At 47.4% G+C, this 21,345-nt stretch overlaps 1 protein-coding gene across 1 annotated transcript in view; it reads left to right on the top strand.

The window, feature by feature from the left end:
• EDC4 (enhancer of mRNA decapping 4) overlaps window positions 1-21,345 on the top strand; it is an 841,744-nt gene that overhangs the window by 483,206 nt on the left and 337,193 nt on the right. The window contains exons 20-21 of the mRNA XM_086945254.1: window positions 15,155-15,304; window positions 16,003-16,057. Of these exons, the coding sequence (XP_086801380.1) occupies window positions 15,155-15,304; window positions 16,003-16,057 (205 nt within the window). The remainder of the gene's footprint in view (window positions 1-15,154; window positions 15,305-16,002; window positions 16,058-21,345) is intronic.

Here is a 21,345-nt window from a genome sequence, read left to right as displayed (position 1 = left end):
GGTGACCAGAAAGTTTTAAAGCCTAGTATGTGTATTGGCCTTATGGCCCATGTCTCCTGAAGGCAGATACAACCGCTCAAATTGATCTGGGTCAGGAAATCGGGGACAGTCTTCTTTGCGGAAAGACCTGCGATGTTCCAGAAAGTAAAATGGATCTGCAAAGTATCTGAGATAGGGTCAACAGAATTACCTATGTTAGCCCACCGTTCAGCGGCTTCCCGGTTAGTTGGGGCCGGTGTTGCAGTTGGGATAACTTCGTGATTAGTTGTTGAACAGTTGGGATTAATAGGTGTTAGAGGCGGGTGCTTTGGAGTTGTTACAAGGATAGGACATGAGTTAAGTGATGGGGTTAGGTCCGATTTGGCTGATTGTGAGGGTTCCCTGATGGAATAGGAATTGGGAAGTCAATCATTAAAATCTAGGCCAGAGAGAGCATTAAATCTATTAAATGTTGAAATATTAAAAGGAGTAGCTAGTGGGGGGGCTACTTGTCTCCATTGATTATCTCCAATCTCTTGGTGGGGGGTTTCAGAGAGATATGGATGGGTAGGTGGCGGTATGGGCGTTTGGCTCTGATGCCACTGTACCGAGCCTGTTGGGTATAGGAACTTAGAATTCTGGTAAGTAATGGGAGGGTAAGAAGTGGAAGGGTACGACCTTTCTGGGAAAGGATTCATAGAGGCAGGCGGAATATTGTTGTTTGTATTTAATAAATGCCTATAGAAATAGCCCAATGGAAGAAGGGTTGTATTGAATTCCCATGTGGAGGGTGGTGGTGCCTTAGCTAGTGTCTTTTCGGCCCACTGGGGGTTTCTGAAGGTGATAGCGACACAATCCCCCTCAAATTTTTTGCGTAAGGGGCCTATCCAACCTACTCTTTGCGTATGGGAAATTTCCCCTGCACATTCTATTGGGAAGTTGCAATTCAGGCTTAACCAATGGAGTACCTTGTTTTTCAGGGATGATGTTGTTTCACTCTGTTCTTGTTTAAGTGTTGGTACATTTACCAATACAATGACGTAGGCTCCGCATTCGGGTGGAAGGGTAATGCGCGCCGGTATCTGTCTAGACTTATATGGTTGTTCGTATGGTATCTTTGGTTGCTGAGATTTTGCGTTAAACTGATTGAGTTGTGTGGGTTTCTGTGTTGGTTTCTGTGGTCCTTTTTGTGATGGTACTTGAATGCTCGCCGGTTGTGCATTGGCTGATTGGGTGTTTGCGTTAGTAGTAAGTGATATAGTGTTAGACGTTGAGGGTTTGTTTGCAACGGTTGTGCTATTGCTGTGGGGATTTTGTTTCGGGAGAGTTATTGGCGTCGGTGTGGATTTCTTTACTGTGGCTGTCTTAGAATGGGTGGCAGTCGTGGGAGCCAGAGAAGCTAAGGTGGTAGTGGGTGGTGTGAGATGACTAGTATTATTGATTAGTCTTGCCATCTGTTTTTCGATGTTGTTTAGGGTTCGCTCTATTGGTGTTAATTGAGTTTTTATAAGGTCCTTGATTATATCTAGTACTTGCGAGTTAAGCTCAAGATAGTTTGAGTTGGCAGCGCCGTGACCCCTGTGGACGTCATGGGACAGTGCAGCTGAAACAGAGGGGTCATCCGCGTTAACCGATGATGAGTTGCTTGCGTTATTCCGGTAGTTGTTGCAGGGCGTCTTTTTGGACCTTGTGCGCCTTGGTAGATTTTTTTGCTTGGTCTTATTCTTGACTGCTGGTCTTGTGCTGTCTTGGTTGAAAAGAGGACCCTTCCTTATCTCTTTGTCGATTTTTGGTGGAGAAACTGCTACTGGAAGTGGGGACTGGGTTGAGGATTGTGACCCGGTCAGGGTTAGCAGGGGAATTTGGGTTATTTGAGTGGGGCTAATCACCAAACTGGGTGTTTTTTCGAGGTCGTCCAGGGTATCTTCTCCAAGTGATAAATGGGTGACAGATAGATCAACACTTGTTGGTATTGTGTGAAGTTCAGCATGGGTTTCGCGCAATAATGGGACATTTATTTCCTGTTGTGTGGGTGTTTTGGCTAGGGCCAGAAGGCCCATTGAGGATCTTCGTGCTGCTGCGAGGTCCTGGGAGACGCGCCTTTCTAGGAGTACTATCCCCTGATTGATCGCGTCATTAGCTTTATTGATAAATTGGTCAATCGGCCCAATTATCGGACCCGCTCCTTGTGCCGTTTTGTTTCTCATTGCCCTGGTTGTCATAGTGGCGCTGTGGCACAGATGTAGTCTTAAGTATTGTGATCAAACCGGGACCAAAATGCAATATAGATAGCGATGTGTAAATGGGGAAGTAAATGGGTTGGCCCAGACCAGACTTGCCCAGGCTTGAACGGGCTTAAACGGGCCCGCCCTTTGCCCGGGCTGCGTCCCGCGCGCGTCTCGCGGAACGCGACACTAACCTTGCTAATGTAGTCTGGACTTCTAAGGGGGCGTGGCACTGGGAGGGGGCGCGGCTCGCCCGGGAAGAGGACACAGCTGTGGGTGTTGAAGGCTGTTCCTCGCAGTCCCGGGGCCGCGCCTCTCACCTCCTCTGCGGCCTCACACAGGCAAAGTGTCCTTGGGCAGATGCAGGCTACTCCTGTAGCGCCGGGAAACGGGTTTGAAATGTAGCTCCTCTCACGAGCGGCTCCCGCGGAGCGGGGGCCGCGAGGAGTAAATAGCACTCAGATGGGGGCGGGCACTGGGAGGGGGCGCGGCTCGCCCGGGAAGAGGACACAGCTGTGGGTGTTGAAGGCTGTTCCTCGCAGTCCCGGGGCCGCGCCTCTCACCTCCTCTGCGGCCTCACACAGGCAAAGTGTCCTTGGGCAGATGCAGGCTACTCCTGTAGCGCCGGGAAACGGGTTTGAAATGTAGCTCCTCTCACGAGCGGCTCCCGCGGAGCGGGGGCCGCGAGGAGTAAATAGCACTCAGATGGGGGCGGGCACTGGGAGGGGGCGCGGCTCGCCCGGGAAGAGGACACAGCTGTGGGTGTTGAAGGCTGTTCCTCGCAGTCCCGGGGCCGCGCCTCTCACCTCCTCTGCGGCCTCACACAGGCAAAGTGTCCTTGGGCAGATGCAGGCTACTCCTGTAGCGCCGGGAAACGGGTTTGAAATGTAGCTCCTCTCACGAGCGGCACCCGCGGAGCGGGGGCCGCGAGGAGTAAATAGCACTCAGATGGGGGCGGGCACTGGGAGGGGGCGCGGCTCGCCCGGGAAGAGGACACAGCTGTGGGTGTTGAAGGCTGTTCCTCGCAGTCCCGGGGCCGCGCCGCTCACCTCCTCTGCGGCCTCACACAGGCAAAGTGTCCTTGGGCAGATGCAGGCTACTCCTGTAGCGCCGGGAAACGGGTTTGAAATGTAGCTCCTCTCACATGCTCAGAAGAGTGAGCGAATTACAAGCACTAACGATTCAAGAACCTTTCATGCAGGTACATCCCAACAGGGTGGTTCTTAAAACAAACCCTAAATTCATACCTAAGGTTGTATCCAGATTCCATATCAACCAATCAATAGAACTGCCAGTGTTCTTTCAAAATCCACAGTCAGTAGCTGAGAGAGCCCTGCACACATTAGACGTAAAGAGAGCTACACCACCTCCCAACACCAAAGAAAGACCGCAACCTCCGTCGGATCCGATAAAATCGAAGCCCAAGAAGGTTGTAGAGGAAGAGGAACTTTTTACTCCAGATCCTCAACAGAAGAAGATTTTTATAGACCCAAAGACAGGTCGTGTGGGTACTACACCTCACAAGAAGAGGCCATCAGAGGCACCTGCCACACATGTAGTGCCTGCTAAAAAGGACTGTGCAACATCTCCCATAAGTCCTTCTTCTCCTATACCTCTTCTTCCTTCTTCTCCTATACCTAATATATCTACTGCACATTCTCCACCTTCATCACATTCTTCTCAACAAAATGATGATGAATATAACTTAGAGGGAGGGGGTGATGAGGAGGAGCCTAGCTCATACACCATAGATGAGGGTATATGGGATTACACAACACCTAGAGAGGTACCCATATATGATTTTCAGAACCCACAGAATATATCTGATGTTCCAGAACCACACTCATACCCATCAAAGCCTTCCCCTCCTGAAGACCCTATTAGTTTTAGCCATTTGTTAAACAGAGCAGCAGTTTATCATGGAGTGCCTATGCATTCTGATGACATTGAAGAAGATTTCTTATTAGACACATTTGAGCACTCTCAGAGAACAGCTCATACATTGCCAATGATTAAAGGAGTAGTTAAACACGCTCCAGAAGTATTTAAAGATCCTGTACGCACAAGAATTTTAAATTCTAGGATTGAAAAGAAATATAGACCAGCACCTTCAGACCCAGTCTATATTAAAGGACACCTTCCACTAGATTCGTTAGTAGTGTCCAATGCTAGAAAGAGGGCAAATTCTCAAACATCTGGAGAAGCGCCCCCACCTGATGGAGTCAAAAGTTATCGACGCATCAGGAAAAAGAGTAGCTGCACAGGCAGCAAATATGTGGTGTATAGCTAATACACAAGCCCTACTCTCTAGGTATTTTAGGGCTCATTACGACCAACTAGAAAAACTTCTAGGACATTTACCAGATCAGTATAAAGAACAAGCAACTGACCTGATGCAAAGAAGGCAAACTAATATCTAATGCCTCAATAAAATGTGCACTAGACGCAGCAGATACAGCATCTAGGGCTGTAAATAAGTGTCATTCTCAGAAGACATGCGTGGCTGCGCATTTCCGGGTTTAAGCAAGAGGTGCAAACCACCATTTTAAACCAGCCTTTTAATCAGAACCAATTATTTGGTCCGGAGGTTGACACCATCCTTGAAAAAATTAAAAAGGACACTGACACTGCCAAGTCCATGGGGGCTTTACAATCTGCACAAGGTAGAGGTTCCTTTCGTCCCTCCTCATATAGAGGAGGCTCCAAGCAGACTGGAGCAGACAATACCACAGCTTTTAAAGCACAGACATCCACCAATAAAGGATTCTTTAGAGGAGGATATAGAGGAAACAATAATAAAGGAAGAGGTCGCGGTAACAATAACAACCGATCCTCTTCCACCACCAAGCAATGACTTCCCTCTGCTCCCCCCACAGCATACCACTCCTGTAGAGGGCAGATTAACACAGTTCCTGCCTGTCTGGAATTCCATCAGGTAGGATGACAGCAGTCGTCCAGCTTTTTAGTTGTGTGAGGCATCCTTTAGTTCCGATAAGGGATTACCTTTATTCCCTGTCACGATTTCACATATTTTTCAGTGAGAGAGTCACCCCTTCTACCAATTACCCTTCTTTTTCTTGGGGAACTTTGTACATTCTGTTGGTTTCCAGTTTAGTAGGACACGTACATTGGACCCCGGTAAATATTGTCCTTAATCTGTCCCTCCTTGTTGTTAAAATTCCATCACAACAGACAAGTGGGTAAGACCGATTATCCAACATGGCTACTGCCTAGAGCTTACAGCAACTCCTTCAAACATACCTCCAAGACAGCGTCCAATGTCTACAGACCATCTCACTCTGCTTCGACAAGAAGTACTATCACTTCTACAGAAGGGAGCTATTCAAATAGTTCCTTTAGAAGAACAAGGAATGGGGGTTTACTCGCTGTACTTTCTAATTTCCAAAAAAGACGGGACACTGAGACCAATCCTAGACCTCAGGGCCCTCAACAGCTACATACAATCAGATCATTTTCATATGATCACTCTACAACAAGTACTTCCACTGCTACAACAGGGCGACTTCCTTACAACACTAGATCTAAAGGACGCCTACTTCCATATCCCCATACATCCTGCTCACAGAAAGTACCTACGGTTTGTACTAGAAGGACAACACTATCAGTTCAAAGTCCTTCCATTTGGGGTAACCACAGCACCAAGAGTATTTACAAAGGGCCTAGCAGTGGTAGCAGCACATCTCAGGAGGCAACATATACATGTCTTCCCTTACCTAGACGACTGGCTAATAAAAGCAAAATCGTTCAGTCAGTGTGTCCAGCACACACAGCAGACGATTCAAACATTGCACGACTTAGGGTTTACAATAAACTACACCAAGTCGGACCTGCAGCCCTCTCACATACATCAGTATCTAGGGGCTACAATAAACACGTCCACAGCTCTAGCGTTTCCCAGTACAGCCAGGATACAGAGTATTCAAGCCTTAGTCACCAAGTTTCAACACCAGCAGTCTCTGCAAGCCAGGGTGTTCATGAGACTAATAGGCATGATGGCATCTTGCATCTTCATAGTACCACATGCAAGACTGCAGATGCGTCCCCTACAAGAGTTCTTAGCACAACAGTGGAACCAAGCTCAAGGCCAACTAAAAGACCTGGTGTTGGTAGACAGCCGCACACATCGCTCTCTGCAGTGGTAGAACACCAAGAATCTGACAAAGGGGCGGCCGTTCCTAGAGCCTGTTCCACAGGTAGTGCTTACAACAGACGCATCCCTCACAGGGTGGGGAGCCCATCTCTTACATCACACAACTCAAGGACAATGGAACATTCAACAGAAAAAGTTCCATATCAACCATCTAGAGCTGCTAGCAATTTTTCTAGCACTCAAAACTTTCCAACTACAAGTTCAGAACAAAGCTGTCTTAATCCGGACGGACAATATGACAGCCATGTACTATATACAAAAACAGGGGGGGACACACTCTCTGCAAATGTTCCAACTTGCACAGAACATTTGGAGATGGGCCATTCCTCAAAACATACATCTGCTAGCAGAGCACCTTCCAGGAGTACACAATCAGATAGCAGATCTGTTAAGTCGACAAGCACAACAGATTCACGAATGGGAACTACATCCACAAGTTCTTCAGCCATTCTTTCAAAGATGGGGGCATCCACACATAGATCTGTTTGCCACTCATGAAAACGCAAAATGCCCAGCCTTCGCAGCCAGGTTTCCTCACCCACAGTCAGAAGGCAATGCAATATGGATGAACTGGTCAGGCAGATTTGCGTACGCTTTTCCGCCGCTCCCACTCATGCCACTAGTAGTGCGCAAGCTCAGACAGCAGTCTCTCACAATGATACTGGTAGCTCCCACATGGGCACGCCAACCGTGGTGCACCACACTACTAGACCTGTCTATAGCTCCGCATCAAAAGCTACGCCTCACACCATCTCTGCTCACACAGAACCATGGAGAAATCAGACATCCAGATCTCAGCCAACTGAACTTGGCGATCTGGCTCCTGAAGTCTTAGAGTTTGGTTATCTAAACCTACCACCAGACTGTATGAATATCATTAAAGAGGCTAGAAAACCCACTACTTGAGCGTGTTATGCAGCCAAATGGAGAAGATTCGCAATTTATTGCAAGAATAATCACATTGATCCACTGGGCGCTTCCATCCAGAATATCATATGTTACCTTTTACATTTACAAAGGACTAACTTGGCATACTCTTCCATACGCCTGCACCTTGCAGCAATTGCAGCATACCTACAAAACAAACACCACCTGTCTTTATTTAGAGTACCAGCAATTAAAGCATTCATGAGGGATTAAAAAGAATAATCCCACCAAGGTTACCACCTTCTCCAGTGTGGAACTTAAATATTGTACTCACAAGGGTCATGGGACCTCCGTTTGAGCCTTTACATAAATGTGAACTGCGATTTTTACCATGGAAAACAGCTTTCCTTGTTGCCATTACCTCTCTTAGAAGAGTAAGTGAAATACAAGCTTTCACAATACAAGAACCATTTTTTAAAATACATCCTAACAAAGTGGTTCTTAGATCCAATCCAAAATTTCTTCCAAAGGTCATTACTTCCTTTCATATAAATCAATCTGTCGAGGTACCTGTGTTTTTTCAAATCCCAGACTCTGTGGCAGAAAGAGCATTGCACACACTAGATGTTAAAAGAGCTCTTTTATACTACTAGATAGAACAAAATCCTTTAGGAAGACAAAACAACTGTTTGTAGCTTTCTCTCCTCATAAAGGCAACCCCATCTCCAAAGGTGGGATTGCGAGGTGGATTGTAAAGTGTATACAAATATGCTATGCTAAAGCTAAACGTACACTAACAGTTCCTCCTAGAGCGCATTCTACTCGGAAGCTATGAGCCTCTATGGCCTTCTTAGGAAATATACCATTAGAGGACATATGTAAGGCAGCTACATGGTCTACACCACATACCTTCACTAAACACTATTGTGTTGATGTGCACGCAAAGCAGCAAGCTGCAGTAGGCCAAGCTGTTCTTAAAACTTTATTTCAGACAACTGCATCGGATACAGGTGACCACCGCTAAGGAGAGACACTGCTGCACAATCAATGCTACTTACCAGTATGCATCTGTTCTTGGCATGTAGAGCTGCAGAATGTACACGCCCTCCCGCCTCTCCGGGACTTGTATCCGTTCCAGTTTTTTCATCTTACTTAGATGCACAGGCATGGACATCCTTTTCTTACTGTATCTCTACCTTCTCCATCATTTCCCATCATGGCGAAAAACAATCTAAGGATGGAGTCGTTGCCCATGCGCACTGTTGTCCAGGGGAGGAGTCACCTATCTCAGGACTGCAAAGACTTCTTCCAAAACAACAACAATCTGCAATCATCCGAGCCCAACACCAGGTGGCGGACTAATGCTAAGGTGTACAATCTGCAGCTCAAATGCCTAGAGCAGATGCATACTGGTAAGTAGCATATTCCTTCTCATTACTGCCCTTGATAAAGAATATAAGCAAGTGGAAATGTTTAGCAAACGTGTCTTTTTCTTATACCAGCTTGGCCCTAAAATCTTTTAACGTCATCTGTTTGTAGGGATAGTACTCGCGCCTTTTGGAACTCAGTGGTACAAATCTTTCCTGGTGTGCTCCAAGACCTTTGTCCTGTACTTTCACAGGCGATCAAACATGGTTGTCATGCTGCCAAGTACATGATTTGTTGTGTTTTGAACACCACCAGTTCCATCTGTCAGGCCTGTGGCCATGCGCGCCTGTGATCAACTGGGTTCTCTGACAAAGTCCTGTCCATTTCGGTGAACATATCCTTTGATGGGGTCTTGCCTTTTGAAGGGGACAGCTGATTCCTAGCTCGAGCACTTTGAGTGCAGGGCTACCGCTCGCTCTCTGGACCTTGCTGCCCAGTCTTGCCAGCTGTATCAGTTCCACAGTTCCTTTGGCCGAGGTGCCCCTTTCCGTCAACCCATCCAGTCCCTACATGGATCTCAAGTGATCTGATTGAGACATCTAGCTGCAGATTCCTTAACTTAGAATATCCCCAGGCATCGGACTGGATCTGGAAAATTTTTTGCAGCAGCAACTCTGGGCACTAGGGGGCGACGCCACACGACCTCGCCCTGACGTAGTCTTTGTACGTGACGTCAGCGAGGTCATATAAGTCCCTCCCTGCGCACTGACGTCAGTTTCCTTCTTATCCCCGTCCAACGCGGATCTGGAGAAAGCAGTTCCTCTGGCCTGTTTTCAGGCCTCTTTTGACGCTTTGCGTCTGGAACAGTGTGCAATTACTTCGGGCTTTAAAATGTATACCTCCTGTTTGCGGTAAATGTCCGCGACGGACCCACATTTTATATGTATGTGGTGTTTGGTCGAACACCACGACTCGACGGATTGCGACGCCTGCCAACCCCTCAAGCCGAAGTCCCGGCTGGAGCTCCGGATGAAGCTACTTTCGACTCGCCTGTCCCGGTTGGAGTGTCTCGTTCTCTGGCCTCCTCATCGGTGGCAGGACCCTCTGGTTTCCAGTTGCGCCCTCAATCGCCCTCTGGGGCCCGGAGGTCCTGGGCCTCCTCAGGAGCCCCTGGACCCAACAGGCTCCCCGGCTCCTCAGGAGCCCAATCAGGACCCCAATTCGTCAATGGGGCTCCCTTCCTTTGGGCATTGGTTGCACCCTCAGCGTCTTGGAAGGCTCAGTTTACAGCCCTCACCTACCGGAGGGCTACTGAGGTTGGTGCGGCTTATCTGATAGAGACATCTAGCTGCAGATTCCTTAACTTTGAATATCCCCAGACGTCAGACTGGACCCGGAAAATTTTGCGCAGCAGCACCTCTGTGTGCCGCCGTACGGCTCTCCCCTGACGTCGTCCATGGATGTGACGTCAGCGGAGCCAGATATGCACCGCCCTGGCACGCCAAAATCAGTTTTCTTCTTTTCCGTGTCACGACTCAGATCCTGGAAACCAGCAGTTACTGGCCTAGTTTTGGGCCTTTTAAGCATCATTGGTGTCGTACCGGAACAGTGTGCAATGCCCTCCGGGTTCAAAGCCTGTGAGGCCTGTGCACGTCAGATGTCTGGCAGTGACCTGCACCTTAATTGCATGTGGTGCCTTGGTGTGCACCCCGATTCGAAAGAATGTGGCGACTCTCAACAGATGAAGCCGAAGTCCCTACTGGAACGCCGTATGAAGGTGTTGGCCGCACGGCTGTCTGGCCCAGCCTCTTCTCGTTGCTGCTCTCCCTCTCCAGAGGGGGCTTGTTCCCGAGGCCGCTCCCGCGACCGGTGCCATAAAAAAGGTAAGCGGAGCCACAACCGTCCACTGAGGTCCACCTCCCGTAGGCGTGCCGTTGGCGCCCATTCCTCTCGTAAGGGGTCAGCTAAGGGTGCCCGGAGGTCACCTCCTCAATGCCCTTCTTTTCCAGGAGTTGGAGCGACGCACGCCCAAATGGAGGCCTACACCCGGGCTCTTCAGGCCTACTTCGAGTCCCCCTCTCCCTGGTGCGCGCTCGGGCCCCACAGAGGCGGAGGGTACTCAGGCCGGGCCCTCGCTGGCAGATCCTTCCCCGACCAGGGCTATGTGCACTGACTCCGGAGCCGAGGCGACGACGTTGGGCTGTGGCCCAGACCGTCCTGGTCGCTCTAGCACATACCACCAGCCAAAGCATAGCCCTGTGCGGCTTCCTGCGCGGACGGCTGAAGCGGCGTCGGCGACACCGGGCTCGTCGCCGTTCTCGCAGCCGAGCTCCACGTCGGAGCTCGATGTCCAAACCCACACCAGGCTCTAAGACTGATACCACATCTGGGGCAGTGCATGATCCGATGCCGGTCGATGTCGAGGTAGCGTCCCCAGTGGAGGCCGTCGACGTCCAGTCGACCCCGACTCGCCGCGCCCACTGACGCCGCTGTCGACTCATCCACCGCCGTCAGTGTCTGTATGTTCATCGACACCGGCGTCCATGCCTGCGGTTGACCTCCCTCCCGATTCGTTGCTTGTGACTCCTCAGCAGTGTCAGGTGACACCGATATCTGCTGCTGCCTTTACGGAAGCTGCTGCTTCCCCTGGTTGGGGGCCACTGGTGCAGGGCCCTAGTGTGGCATACATCGTTACCGAAGTAACTCGTACTTCAGCAGTTGAGACTGTGGTGCTTTCCTCATGTGCCCTGTGGCCTAGGTTCAGCTTGCCCCCAGCTCACTGCCCCTTCCTCTGCAGTTTCCCCTGCTAAACCTCTTCAGCGTCGCCTTGTAGGTTCACAGACGTCTGGTGGGAGGCAGAATCCACAGATTTTTACTGGGCTGGCAGGCGATCACGACAGACACGTGGGTGCTAAAGATTGTTCGGAAGGGGTATGCCTTGCCCTTTTTCTCTTCTCCTCCGTACCCTTCATCATCCCCTCAGTGACTGACGGAGGGCTAGATCGCCATTTTGGGTTAGGATATGCAAGCCCTTATGGCCAAAGGGGCTTTTGACAGGGTGCTGGTGCCAAAAATAGGGAGTGGTTATCATTCCTGCTACTTTCTTGTGAACAGAGGTCTTCGGCATATTTTAAATCTGCCACCTTCCAATGCCTTTCTCCGGATGGAGAAATTCAAAATGCTCACCCTGGCGCAGGTCTTGTCTGCAATCGACCCTGGAATTTGGGTTGTAGCGTTGGACCTGCAGGATGCTTATTTCTGTATTTCCATCCTGCTGGTTGTTGCTTCCTGCAGTTCGTCATTGGAGAGGAGCATTTTCAGTTTGCTGTGCTCCCATTTTTTTCTCTCACCAGCACACCTCAGGTGTTCACGAAAGTGATGGTAGCACTCTTTTTGAGGTCTGGGGTACCGGTCTCACCCTAGGTAGACGTCAACCACTTCCAGGCAGTCGTCTCCCACTTCAAGACTACAAGGGACCTCCGGTTATCTTAATGGTTAACTAGAAACGTGCTGAAGGCACACCGATTCCCTCTCAGACCCTCCCCTTCATGGGACCCATTCTGGACACAGTTTAGTTTTGTGCCTTTTCCCTGGGAAAGAGAGTCCACAACATTTAGGCTATGATCCCATCTTTCAGTCTCTCTCCTGGTTTTCAGTGAAGTCCACTCTGAGGCTGCTGGGACTGATGGCCTCTTGCATCCTGCTGGCCAAGCACCCCATGTGGCATATTTATGTGGGGTTTGCAGTGGGATATGAAGGTTCAATGGGTCCAACCTCTCCTACCATGTTCAGGTTTTGGAGGAGACTGCTAAAGACCTGCATTGGTGGTTAATGACCTTAATTGGGTTAGTGGCAGAGTTCTCACCCTTCCACACCCAGAGCTGACAGTGGTGACTAACGCATCCCTTCCGGGTTGTGATGGCCATCTGAGAGAGATCATCATAGGCCTCTGGTTTCCAGTTGGTTCTGGCTCCACTTCAACCTCTGGAGCTGAGGGCCATCATCTTGGCATTGAAACCCTCCCTTCTGTTCATCAAGGGGAGGCTGGTAGAGGTGCTCACGGACAACACCACTGCCATGTGCTACTTCAACATGCAGGATGTGGTGGGTTCATGGGCCCTCTGTTAGGAGGCCTTCAGACTCTGGAACTGGCTTAATCACTAAGGAATTTTTCTGTGTGTCACTTCAACTTACACTTACTTCTTTCCACACAAACTGGTTCTGTGGAGACGGCATCCTTCTTGCTGAAAGTTGTCATACCGTATTTCTACGGTGTAAGTGAGACTCTTATTACTTGAACCCCAAGTGAATGCTGAGCTTCTATATAGATTGTACCAAAGACCACCTGGTGGGGGATCAGCTGTTTGCACAAAAAAAGGCCGGTCTGTGCAGAAGAAAACCATCTCCCGCTGGATTGTGCTCTACATTAAGATCTGTTACGCATTGGCTTAACATCAGCCTCTGTAAGGACTGCATGCTCATTCTACTAGGGCCAAAGCTGCTATCACTGCATTGGCTCACAGAGTACTTATCCTAGACATTTTCCATGTGGCTTTTTTGACGTCCCTCAGTAGATTCATGGAGCATTATTTTCTGGCCAGTCAGCTTCGCAGGGAGGGGCATTTTGCCCACTCCGTCCTGCAGAACATTCTGGTTTGAGTCCATTCACAGACACACCTATGGATAGGTATTGTTTTGGTATCTGTTCAATAGGTGAATAATCTGCTGATAGAAGTCTCTATCTGACGAATAAGTTACTGTCGGTAACACCCTTTCTGGCATAGACTGTATCTATCCGCATATTCCTCACTGACCCTACTATTTACCCCGTTCTGTAATTGGACTCTATCCACTAATAAGATCCCAAGTCTAGGAAGCAGTACACTGTGTACCAATTTGCTTTTGGGGCCTCTGCATCTGGGTGCGTGATCTGTCTCGAAACCTACTGAATTAACTATGCTGTTGTGTAGTTTCCTCTAATCAGTAGGAACTGTACGTCTGTGGACTACATAAATTTAGAATGGTGCTTGACTGATTATGTGCACCCCCATAGGATATATTTTCCCCTGGGCCAGCTAGCTTTCAGTGCCACCATTGGCCCCCTTAAACCTGAACAGGGAGCAAGCAGTTCTGACGACTGCTGAACATGACTGCTCTGTTCTCTCAGGAACCATGGTGAAAGCCTTCAAACTTTCGCTCAGTCCTTCATTCTCTCATTAAAATATACAAAGAATACATTAAGGGGCGTTTTCAATATTCATTGACTATAGTGATTCTTGTATAGGAAATATGGGTTGCGATGATTAATAGACCGAAGCGGACAAAAATTATGAGTGTCAACACAGTGAATAAAACAAAGAGTTCCACCATTTTATTGAGACAGGTTATATACGCATACAGGTAAGAGATTATAACAATCGAGCATACCCCTATGATGCTTACCCTAACCTACATGTCTAGGATGTGAATGCATGATCTTCCAAGACAACCCCCATCTGGATGATCTTACACCTTTACCCGGTGAGTAAGAGTGTATGACTCAGTCTTGGTCACAAACTGGACACCCCTCATGGAGATGTCAGTCAGCTGCTAGCCAAAAGCTTCAGCATGCCAGGAACCCTTTGTGATCAGCAGAAGTGTCTCCTCTGATTATGTTTGGAAACAAAAGGGGGTATACAGAAAATTGTCATCAGGCAACCATTGTTTGTGTTCTACAGATAGCTGTGTTGCCATATGAATGTAAATATAAACATATTTGTATTATGCATGTGAGAGGCCTTGCACCTATTGCCAAGGCAGTGTGATAGTATTCTCACAAAGTGTTCCGTGTCAGCAAGGTTGGTGTTTATACGAAACTAGTCCAAGCGTCTCAAATGCAAATGTGTATCAGACATCAGTGTGTCAAAGTGAAGGCAATGTTCGGGAAAAAGATTGTGTACATGTAAGAGTGGCACTAATTCCTACCTGGCCCACGCAATGTGGAAGTGGTGCCTATAGAGGCTCACATGAACTAAGCGGAACTACATCATTGCGGAGCCGTAAGGCACAACATTTCGTCATGCAGAGGTACTGCTGAAACATTTCCGGATCCAGTCTAATGCCTGGGGAATATCAAAAGAGAAGGAATCTGCGGCCAGAAAGTGTCTCTACCAGAAAAGAACGCTACCAAAGGTATGTAACTTATTTGTTTGAAATAGGTTAACCAATTTCAACATTTTCAATTTAAACACCAACACGAGACATTACGGTGAATTATTTAGATATAGCTATATATAGGTCTTGGTTTATTTTTAAATGCTTGCATACTTTATCTAAATAATTTATCATATATAAATGTTTATTTTATAGTATGTTATGGTTTATGGATAAATGTGTCTTAATACACTTCCAATTAAACTGAAACATTTTCATTTTATGATTGTTCTAAGTTCTTGCCATCTTTTTTAACAAACAGGATCATTTTTACAGAAATGACTATTAAATGTTTTCAGCTCTTTCTCGTGGAATGTATTTGGTTTTTACTTTTTTCATGACTTTTCTGCAGTGATCATGATGATGAAGTTGCCAGCATGGCCTCATCTGGAAATTTTGGTTCCAAAGGTGCTGCACAAAGATTACCGGTTAAAGATTGGAAGTCTAAGGTTTCCCCAAGGGCATCACCTAAACTCAGAAGGAAAAGCAAGAAAGATGATGGGTAAGAAAACTGAGGTTCTCTATTGTGTTGGCTGCACTGCTGTGGGCTTTATAGCTCTACTTTAAGAAGTTTGTTTTGACTCACTTATGGGATCTTTAAGGGCATATGATATTACTGTGATGGTGGACCAAAAATTGCCCTTTGGCCTCAAGTCTTAATAGTAACCTGGTATTTGTGACAATGTCTAAATGCTGTAAATTGCTTGGTTAAATTAAAATCCTTTTTCAGCAGTACATTGACTGTAATAACCTTGCTTTGAGAACCTATTTTACGCAGCTTTCGTACCAACTATTTGAACATATTGTCTGGAATAACTTCATATACCCACAATGACCTGCATCAATTCTGGAAAATAAGCACACAATATTATTCTTTCCTTTGTTAACAACAAAAAGTGTAGAGATTTGGGTGGGGAAAGTAAATGTCTAATGTATATAGGTGTTCAGTACCACAAAAAATAACTGCTTTATGGTCTATCAGATTTGTAGCTGAGATTAGTACTTATGAATTTCGCTGTGTTTTCTGTACCTGGAATTATAGTTGATCTAACGATATAATACTTTATTAGAATTTACTTACCTCCCTCCCCTTCCTTTCAACTATCTCTCTTCTTGGTAATGTGGGCTATGTTAGGTAGAGACTGCCACAGATGCATGTGGAAGTGGCTGTTTTTACTTTGCATCTTTGTGTGATTTTAGGGAGCTGCCACTATCACCGAGGACATCGGACCACCATCACCACCATCATCACCAGGTTAGTTTTTTAAAACCATCTTAAAACTACAGTTGCTTCATTAGAAATGGCTCAAGTCAAAGAGACTTTTCCCATCAGGATCATCTTTATTAACACTTTCCACCTTGTTTTTTTATCCCCTAAAACTATATATTTAAATGCATAGCAAATTGTAGCTTTCAAGGTGTAAAATATGGCATTGACCGCACCCTGCTGCTCCCCTGTCATGCAACATTAAACATAGCAAACAATATGTTTTTTCGTACAGTTACTCCCATCTCATGTTTTACTTTCACCAATCACTGTTTTTTTATCTCCTTCTCGTCTCTTGAGGACCCCTTACCAACCTCTGCTCACTTTTAACCCAAGACACGATGAGTGCACTGGAGGATCTGCCATGTACTTCTACCTTTCTTGACCTTAACCTTCTGTTTAGATTTGAGTGATCAGACCCAGGCTTAGTTTTAGCTACTATACTGAGGAACCTGCTAACATTTATTTTTAACTTAAAAATATTGAAACTCCGCCACCAGACGACCTCCTGTAAAGCCTTGCTAAAAAAAGAAAAATACATTCTCAATTTTCATTCATCGATCCCTTTCTCTTCACCAAATAACCATTTTATTGCTGATTAAATTATCTACGGTATATTAACTCAAACTATAACTTGTAAAGCAATGAAAACTTTGATATTTGGATCACTTGAGGTCAACCAGTTTTTAAATTTTCAATTCTATTCTATTCTGGGTAAACTCTAACACGAAAGACTGTGATGTAGTTGGGTTGTATCAAATTTTGTAATCAAGAGATATCAACTGGATTTGAGGTCAACATTAAAATTGTATTTTTGAAGGCCATTTGGTGGTGGTGATAGATGATGCAAAAAGAGGCAGAATGTGAAAGTGACCTGAAAGAGTGGAACATGGGTTATGAGTGGCCTGCATGGAGAACAAAATGGTTCCTGGAAAACAGGATAATGTGATATTGTAGGCATAGACAATGAAAAGGGACTCCATGTGAGACTAGAGAAATATACACAGATGATGCAAGAGGCTGATCTTGAAGAACTGCACCAAATTAATTGATTTTACTACCAAGAAATAGTGATCAAAGATGAGATGTGTGTGAATAATGTCAGTGGATTTTTTTCTTTTTGTAAAGAACAAGTTACCTTCGGTAACGCTTTTTCTGGTGGATACAGTATCTGCCTGTGGAATCCTCACCTTATGAATATCCCCTGCACCAGCATTCTGCAGAATTTTTCCCTAGCTCTTCACGCCGTCGAGAACGTCACAATGCCACAGCTCTGCTTGTGACTCCGCATGACGTCACCGTCGCCATAAGAGAGCCTCGTCGGCGTGATGATGTCCGTCCACCCATTTTTTCCATGCCTAAGAGGCGAACAGGCGAACCAACAACAGATTCAGAGTATACACAGTGCACAATATTCAAACAAATACACATTGAGTAAAATCAAAAGGAAAGCCCAATAATACAAGCATTTCCAATATATTTACCAGAAAGAAGATACAAAGTAAAACAACATGTCAAACAAAGTAACCTTTAGGGTATACAGGGGTGGACAATGGGGATGAGGGCGGGTCAGTGAGGAATCCACAGGCTGATACTATATCCACCAAAAAAAGCATTACAGAAGGTAAGTAACTTGTATTTCTGATGGATACATCTGCCTGTGGGCTCCTCACCTTATGAATAGATTCCCACAGCAGTCCCACTCCCGGAGGAGGGTGTCCACCCTTCTATACCAAAAAGTCCTGCAGGACAGAGCGCACAAAGCTGCCCTCCCTCCTCATTTCGGAGTCCAAGCAATAATTCTTTGCAAAAGTGTGGAGGGAGTCCCAAGTCGCTGCCCTACAAATGTCCACTACATTTAAATAAAGACGTCTGATCCTTAAAACAAAGAAACGCAGATAAAGCCGAAAAATATCCCTTAACAGTGGCCACAGCACAACCCTGCTGAGCCAAGAGAAGTGAAAACTGAAGAACATCTGACAAGTGGGCCTTTAAAGGATCAATGGATCTCTCTCCACACCATTTAACAAATCTAGACCATCTACAAGAGTAAATTGACTTAGTGGAGTGTCGCCTGGACGATAAGATAACATCTACCGGGATAGAGAAGGAACTCTGGTTGCCCGTTCCATCTCCAGGCATCAAGATGCAGGCTCTGGAGGTGGGGATGTCGAACCTGCCCCTGCGACTGCGAGAGGAGGTCTGCCCTGAGAGGGCGACGGAGCGGAGGGTGCAATGAGAGATGAAGAAGATCTGTGTACCACACCCTTCTTGGCCAATCCGGGGCGATCAATATAGCTTGGGCACGGTCTTGGCGAACCTTTCTCAGAACCCGAGAAATCAAGGGTGTGGGAGTAAACACAGAAAGGAGTTGCAAGCTCCAATCCAACTGAAACTTGTCCCCCAGCGCCCCCTGCATCGGATACTGGAGACTGCAGAACAATCAGCAGTGCGTGTTCTCGTGAGTGGCAAACCGGTCCATGTGATGTGCTAGACCACCTCCGGATGAAGCCCCTACTCCTGATCGGCCGAGTAATGCTGACTGAGTCTGTCCGCACGAACATTCAGCACCCCGGCTAGATGATTTGCAAAATCACAAATCTGATGTTCCTGAGCCTAGGACCAGAGTCGCATAGCTTGTCGACAGAGACGATACGACTCTACACCTCCCTGTTTGTTTATGTACCACATCGCAGTAATGTCGTCTGTCAGAACCTGAACCGACTGACCACGAAGGGAAAGGAGAAAAGCCTTCAGTGCCAAACGGATCACCCGCAATTACAGAAGGTGAAACAACCTTTCCTCTGGAGACCAAAGACCCTTGACCTCCAGATCCCCCAGGTGAGCACCCCACCCCAGAGTGGAGGCATCCGTGATGACTGTGGCCACCGGCGGAGGAGGTTGAAAGGGCTTGCCTTGAGAGCGATTGCCCTGCACACTCTACTAAGTCAGCACCGCTGCAGCTTCTCTGGAGATCCTGACTGACTACATGAGATCTCTGTTGTGTTGATACCACTGCTTGTGGAGGCACCATTAGAGTGCCCTCATGTGCCAGGGTGCATGACTGACCAACAGTATGCAGGAAGCGAACAGACCAAGCAGGCAAAGAACCTTCAGGACCGGAACAACTGATCCATCGTAAAATAAAGGAATCATCTCCTGAATGTCTAATTCTTTGTGGAGGTGGAAAAGCTTGACATACAGTAGTATCCAGTACCTCCCCTATGAACAGGTTGCGCTGAGAGGGCACCAGGAGAGATTTGAGCACATTTGAGCACATTTATTGAAAAGCCCAAGTTGAACAACAGCTGAGTTGTTACTCGCAGATGATGAAGCACCATCTCTGGCGACTCCGCATTGAGCAGCCAATCGTCCAGATAAGGGAAAAACTGGAATCCCGGACCTCCTGAGATGAGCTGCCACCACTTCCATCACCTTCGCGAAGACCCGAGGTGCAAGAGTAAGACCAAATGGAAGGACCACAAAGTGGTAGTGCTGCGAGACCCGACCGTAAAGCGGTGATACTTCTTGTGCAACCTCAGAATGGGAATGTGAAAATACGCATCCTGTAAATCAATCAACAACATCCAGTCCTCTTGCGGCAGCCCCAGAAGAACCTGCGCAAGGGTCAATATCTTGAATTTCTCCTGCTTCAGGTAAAAATTTAAGACCCTGAGGTCCAGAATCGGATGTAACCTGCCATCCTTTTTGGGGATCAGGAAATACCGGGAGTAGCATCCCTGTCCCCTCTCCTGTACCGCGACCACCTCTATCGCACCTTTTTAGGTCTCGCTAGACCTATTGCTGCCAAGTTCCTTGTCAAGCGACCTAGATCTGGCCACGAGCGCCGATTACACATCGTGACCGCGCATGCCCCGCCCCCCCAGCCGTGCACATCTTTTGCTCATTCCACATTCACAGGACAGCCTCTCACAATCATGCGCGCGCGCACACACACACACACACACACACACACACACACACACACACACTGCATACACACACGCCCACACACACATGCAGGCACACACGCAGGCACACACACACTCCCCACCACTTACTGGGCTCTTTTGTCGTTGGCTCCTTCATTCCGTCACATCACCGGATTTCTCTCCTCCTGCTGTCTCCCGAGAACGCCAGCACTCCCGGGATCCCTGCTTTCTTCTGGGCTCTCCACTACCCACACCCCTCTGCCTCCAAGGTGCCCGCTCCGGACAAGCTACATCACCGCGAGCCTGGCTCAGAGGCGGGGCATCTCCCGGAACCTCGCAGGTTCAAAAGAACTTTCCTGCCTATCAAAGCAGAGCCCGCCTGCGTTCGTAATATACGCGCGCGTGCTTGTTGCTGTGAGTTGAATTGGAAGGAGGCTTCCAGAAGAGTTTTTTCGAAGGGGTGGAGACATTTGGCAGCGGAGCTGTGGCCTTAAACTGGTTTTGCATTGCGCCGTGTTTTGGGCTGTTAAACGTCCATCTACGACAATTTGTACATGCATGGATTTGAAGATTCGGAGGCAGTAAGCAATTTCTGAGATTAGATTTTCTGTGGATCTTTTGTGCGGGTGTAACGGAGGGGGGGGCCTAAAAGAGAGAGAGCATTGTTGAACGTAGCCGTCTGATGAGGAATGCAGTTCAGGCACCAGCGCTAATCAGCCAATAGCATAATATCGTGTCCGGATTAAAATGAAGTGTGGGCCTTCGGCCTTTCCATGTAAGACCGTCCGTGCACCCCCTCGTTTACGACATACATGCTGCACTTCCGTTCTCATGAGGTGCACGCTCAACGTGCAAGTAGTTTATAGCTGATAGCTGACCTGTATTTAATATTCATCAAATCCTCGGTGCCTGTATTCACAATTACATTTTCTTAGCTTACGCAGGATGTGGTACACTAAAAAACCCATGCATGAATAGTGTTGTGTGCACAAATGATGTATAAACCCATGCATGTATAGTGCTGTGTGTTAAAATGATGTGTATCCCATGCATGCATTGAGCGGTGTGCTTAAATGATCTAATGTAAACAATGGTTCTCTGTTGAGTAGATAACTGCAAGTTTGGGGCAGAATCGGGTATTCGCCTTAAGTAGGACACATGTTTTTGAGCATGGTTTTTAAAATACTGCATTCGAGAATGTCGAGTAAACTGCATACAACCGCATGCACCTTAGGGGCAACAATGTATGTATTGCAGTGCTTGTGAAATGGTTTAAAAGGAACCTTTCAACCCCCTCAGTAGTGCGATAAGTGCGCTGGGAGCAGGACGCGGAGAGAGCTGGTG

Source organism: Lissotriton vulgaris, chromosome 12 (genome assembly GCF_964263255.1).
Source record: "Lissotriton vulgaris chromosome 12, aLisVul1.2, whole genome shotgun sequence".
NCBI classification, from domain to species: Eukaryota; Metazoa; Chordata; class Amphibia; order Caudata; family Salamandridae; genus Lissotriton; species Lissotriton vulgaris.
This window is presented reverse-complemented; position numbering and strand designations above follow the sequence as displayed.